Source organism: Penaeus monodon, chromosome 6 (genome assembly GCF_015228065.2).
Source record: "Penaeus monodon isolate SGIC_2016 chromosome 6, NSTDA_Pmon_1, whole genome shotgun sequence".
NCBI lineage: Eukaryota > Metazoa > Arthropoda > Malacostraca > Decapoda > Penaeidae > Penaeus > Penaeus monodon.
This window is the reverse complement of record NC_051391.1, coordinates 20,408,021-20,413,020: the sequence shown is the minus strand read 5'-3', so window position 1 is coordinate 20,413,020 and position 5,000 is coordinate 20,408,021. Positions and strand designations below refer to the sequence as shown.

General features: G+C 49.8%; 1 protein-coding gene across 3 annotated transcripts in view; it reads right to left on the bottom strand.

Moving 5' to 3' along the window:
- Window positions 1-5,000, bottom strand: part of LOC119574330 (zinc finger protein 423-like) — a 37,716-nt gene that overhangs the window by 17,439 nt on the left and 15,277 nt on the right. For all 3 annotated transcript variants that reach the window (XM_037921523.1, XM_037921525.1, XM_037921526.1), the window contains exon 2: window positions 1-826. This exon is cut by the window's left edge and continues 2,053 nt beyond it. In XM_037921523.1, coding sequence (XP_037777451.1) covers window positions 1-782 — 782 coding nt within the window. In that variant the 5' untranslated portion in view covers window positions 783-826. The remainder of the gene's footprint in view (window positions 827-5,000) is intronic.

Here is a 5,000-nt window from a genome sequence, read left to right as displayed (position 1 = left end):
GGCTGAAGCCCGTAGAAATCGGAGTAGCGAGATTCGAAATTCTGACTCTCTAAATCGTACGATGAGGAGGGCACCTTGAATAACGACATGGGTACACTATGCGACTCAGGCTCCCCCTCGTGCTGGATCTTGGCATGATCGCTGAAACTGTCAAAATGCCTGAAAAGCGTCATGTTGGATGACTCTTGTCCATGAGGCAGGAGGGGATCACTGTAGCCCGTGAACGGAGCCTGAGACGGAGTCTGCCTTCGACTCAGGGACATGGAATCGTGCGGCTTGGTTTTGAGATGGGCGTGGTCGCTGCGGATCTCCGGCTCTGAGTGTGACCGCGGCAAGGCGTTGGCGTAATCCTCCATCACCGCATACGAATCCTGAATATGACTAACCTCTTGTCTGTCTCTCTGCGGCCCATGAACTGACTGTGGGGTTCCGGAGACGTAGTTCAGGTCGACAGTTGCTGAGGCTGTCTCATCTCGAGGGCCACTGCTGTGACTTCGTACATTGTCAGAGAACGTCTCTTGTGTCATGTTTGGGGGTCCCTCTCCCGGCCGAGGTTGGACAGTGAACTCTCCTGAGGCTTCAGAAGCGCTAACTTCTCTTTCAGCTTCATTTGCCTGTATCTCGGCCCTCGACTTCGTTTCCGAGCCCTCCGCCAGCCGCTCCTCCTTCTGCCCCTCTCTGGCGGCGCTGCATCCCGCCCGCCGGTGAGCCACGTAGCTGGCGAGGCCGATGATGGTGTCGCGGCACCGGAGGCACACGTGGATGTCCTCCTCGTCATCCATGCTCGCCGGAGCTTCGAAGTCGGAGGCCGAGCATTACAGGAGATCTGTAGAGGCGAGAGAAGGAATGTTCTGCCATAACAAGAAGAAAAAAAGAGATATGGATATGGAGGTATAATTCTTTCCCCCCCCCCTCTCTCTCTCTCTCTCCCCTATCTCTCTCTCCTCTCTCTTTCTCCTCTCTTTCTCTCTCTCATCTCTCTCTCTCACCTCTCTCTCCTCTCTCTCTTTCTCCTATCTCTCTCCCTCTCTCTCTCCTCTATCTCTTTCTCTCTCTCTCTTTCTCTCTCTTTCTCTCTCTCTCTCTCTCTCTCTCTCTCTCTCTCTCTCTCTTCTCTCTCTCTCTCTCTCTCTTCTCCTCTCCCCCCCCTCTCTCTCCTCCCCCTCTCTCTCTCTTCTCCCCCCCCCTCTCTCTCACACACAATGGCACGTTCAGCACACATTATAATACGCTTTTCCTTCCAGTACTTAAATCATACAAAGAGTAAGAAGAACCGAAGAAGTCCAGTCACCTCAGGATGAGACTGACAGAAGGCGACAGGGAAAATGACTGTAAACCGTAGCGATGTATCCCGACCAGTTTAACCGGCGAATCTTACATTCATCATTTATCACAATTCAGGCATATGAGCAATTTTTCACCGCGGAGAAAACCCCACAGCCCTTCGCCAGCATCCGAACGAGGCCGGGTCAGCAGAGGTCACGCGGAACCCTCTCGGCCGCGCCTCAGGCTGAGCACTTGCTCTGCACTCAGACAGACAAAGAGAGAGAGAGAGAGAGAGAGAGAGAGAGAGAGGAGAGAGAGAGAGAGAGAGAGAGAGAGAGAGAGAGAGAGAGAAAGAGAAAGAGAAAGAGAGAAGAGGAGAAAGAAGAGGAAAGAGAGAGAGAGAGAAGAGAGAGAGGAGAGAGAGAGAGAGAGAGAGAGAGAGAGAGAGAGAGGGAGGGAGAGAGAGAGAAAGAGAGAAAGAGAAAGAGAAAGAGAGGAGAGAGAGAGAGTAGTAAATAGTAAAAAGTATGGAATAGTAAAAAGATGGATAGAGAGATAGATAGATGGAGAGAGAGAGAGAGAGAGAGAGAGAGAGAGAGAGAGAGAGAGAGAGAGAAGAGAGAGAGAAAGAGGAAGAGAGAGAGAGAGAGAGAGAGAGAGAGAGAGAGAGAGAGAGAAAAGAAAAAGAGAAAAAGGGGAGAGAGAAAGAGGAGAAGATGAGGGAGGGAGAGGAGGAGGGGAAAGAGAGAGAGAGAGAGAGAGAAGAGGAGGAGAGGAGAGAAGAGAGAGGAGAGAGAGAGAGAGAGAGAGGAAGAGAGAAGAGAGAGGAGAGAGGAGACGAGAGAGGAGAGAGAGAGAGAGAGAGAGGAGAGAGAGAGAGAGAGAGAGAGAGAGAGAGAGAGAGAGAGAGAGAGAGAGAGAGAGAGAGAGAGAGAGAGAGAGAGAGAACGACGGGTCAAGGTAACTCATTAAAGGCAACAAACGCAGCAGCAGCGGCGGTAATGCCAATCCTCGCCCCAGTAAAGACAGCCACCGATCAGGAGGGCTGCGCCAACCCTTCGTTAGCAGAAGTAGCTCAGCGAGGGCCGGAGCGCCGCCCCCGCGCCCATTTCGCCTCATTTACGCCCGAATAAAGTCAGGTTGTGGCGAGAGTGATGGGCGCGCGTCCCGCAGCCGCAGTCAGGCCGCGCCCGCGAACTTGCAGCGGCACGGCCAACATGTCAACATATTTCAAATGTAATTTAAAGTCGGATATTATTTTATCATTGTTTATGGGCATCATACATGATATGTGAGTGTTGCAAATGAGGTATGAATATATATCTTGACATTGCAAGTGAATGATTGCAAATGATATTGTTTATGAGATGGGCGGCGCGACCGGAGTATGGCCATGGACACTGGATGCAACGACCGGGCAATGCGGCGGGGGGGGGGGGGCTCCTTCCCTTGGGACTGCCGTGGGGGGGGGGGCACAGTCTCCTGGCGCGGGCGTGGGGGCGTGGGGGGGGACAGTCTCCTGGCGCGGGCGTGGGGGCGTGGGGGGGGCACAGTCTCCTGGCGCGGGCGTGGGGGCGTTCGGAGGGAAAGGCAGATTTTTTGCGATGAAGCTAAACTAAGTGATTCTCCTCCTTTTTCTTTCTTTTTTTTCTCCCACGGTTTTTCATACCCCATTCTTTTTTCTCCTTTTCTCCCCTATTCGACCCTTCTCCATCCTTCCTCCTCTCCCCTCTCCCCCTCCTTCCTCCTCCTCTCCCTCCTTCCCCTCCCTGCTCCCTACTATCCCCTCACCCCCTCCTTCCCCCCCATCTCCCTCCCTCCTATACTTCGTATCCCCCTCCCTGTCCCCTTCCTCCTATCCCCTCTACCCTTCCTTCCCCCTCCTCTCCCTTCTATCTCCTCTCCCCTCCTCCCTCCTCCCCTCCCGCCCCTCGCGGCGGCCAGCGCGCGTGTCACGAAGCCATCAGTCCGGAGTCACACAAATCACTCGCGTTGATGATTCATTGGCCAGCAATCTTATCATTCTATGCTCTCCGAGTTATCGTAAATAGAGCAAAAGGCGATAAATAGTATGCATACACACACACAGAGGTACGGATATGAATGCAGCCCCAGATTGTATGAGTGTAAGACGCAAAGAGAGCAGGCACACATGTTGACACACTCAGATGTCCCCACGCACGCACGCAAACACACAAACACACACACACACACACACACACACACACACACACACACACACACACACACACACACACACACACACACACACACATTCGCTTGTCTCTCGTAATATGTACATCACTTATTAACATCTTCATACATGTATCTTTGTGTCGAAGATATTGGAAAAATGTCGCGTCTCGCTCTGTCCAAATTGTTCAACTCAAGTGAGAAAAGTTCAATTTCTTTCAGAAATTTTCCCCGCGGGTATCACGGTAAACAGAACGGCGGCGATTGCTCAAAGGATCACTGCAAGGCTGGATTTTATTTTGAATTTTATTTGTGATTCCACTAACTGGCGTAAATGATCACAGATGGCGAGTAAGATGGCGAGGAAGAGGAGGTTGGAGGGGGAGGAGAAGGAGGAGAAGGAGGAGAAGGAGGAGAAGGAGAAGGAGAAGGAGAAGGAGAAGGAGGAGAAGGAGGAGGAAAAGCAAGAGGAAAAGGAAAAGGAAAAGGAGAAGGAGAAAGAGAAGGAAAAAGGGAAGAGAAGAGAAAGGCGAGGAGAAGGAAAGAGAAAAAAGAAAGAAAATAGAAAAACAGAGAAATGCAGAGAAACTAAGAAATAAAACACAAAATTAAGAAGATAACAGAAATGAAATAGAGAAAAATAGAAGAGACGATGACGAGGAAGAAACAGAAGGGCTGAACCATTTAATTTTGTTGAATGAATCTCGGAAGATAAAGTGATTAAGCCTTCGTCCGTTTAATTGGAATTTCGGCTGTACTCTCATTCTAATAAAAAAAATAATTTGCTTTATAGGCATGACTCACGCCAGGCTTCGAGCCATAAAAGAGTGGGATGTCATCGTGTGCAGTCTAATTTTCCGGCGAAATGGGCTGATGTTCCTCACTGTCAGGACCAAGATGACTCCCTGATGACGCTGACGCACGCTTTCGCCTTCGAGGGACTTCGTGTGAGGATTCGGACGCGGCCCAAGGAACTGCGGCTGAAGAGGAATGTTCTGGAAGCGCTGGGGCGGCCTGGCTCGGCGTCAGAAATGATCACTTCATTGTGGAGATTGATTAAAGGTGAATATTACTTGAGTTCTCATTGGATCACTTTCAAGCCTCGTTTATGGTACTGATTAGGATTTTATCTTTGCAACAACTGAAGTGCCTAATTTCAGTCGAATAAAGCGACCGATTTGCAACAACGTAATGGAACAGGTGAAAAGATTGTTATTTTGGCCACTTCGTGAGAGAGAAAAATGAAAGAAAGAAATTGCATTGAACCAACAGAGTCAAATTTATATTAATATATCACAATTAACGCGTTGCATTTCAACTGAGGAACCAGATACTAGGTCAAGAGGATATTTAGTCCTATGGACCGTTAATACATATTTACTGTCAAATGTATAAAACACACAGTTCCTCCACTCTACCGGATATCCAACATACCAGCGCTACCCAGTAGGGCATGGAATTACTTCTTCTGAAAGCAGACAAAACCAAATTTAGGCCAAAAAATCCTACGGCCATTTATTGCGACGCCCATATCAAGCCAC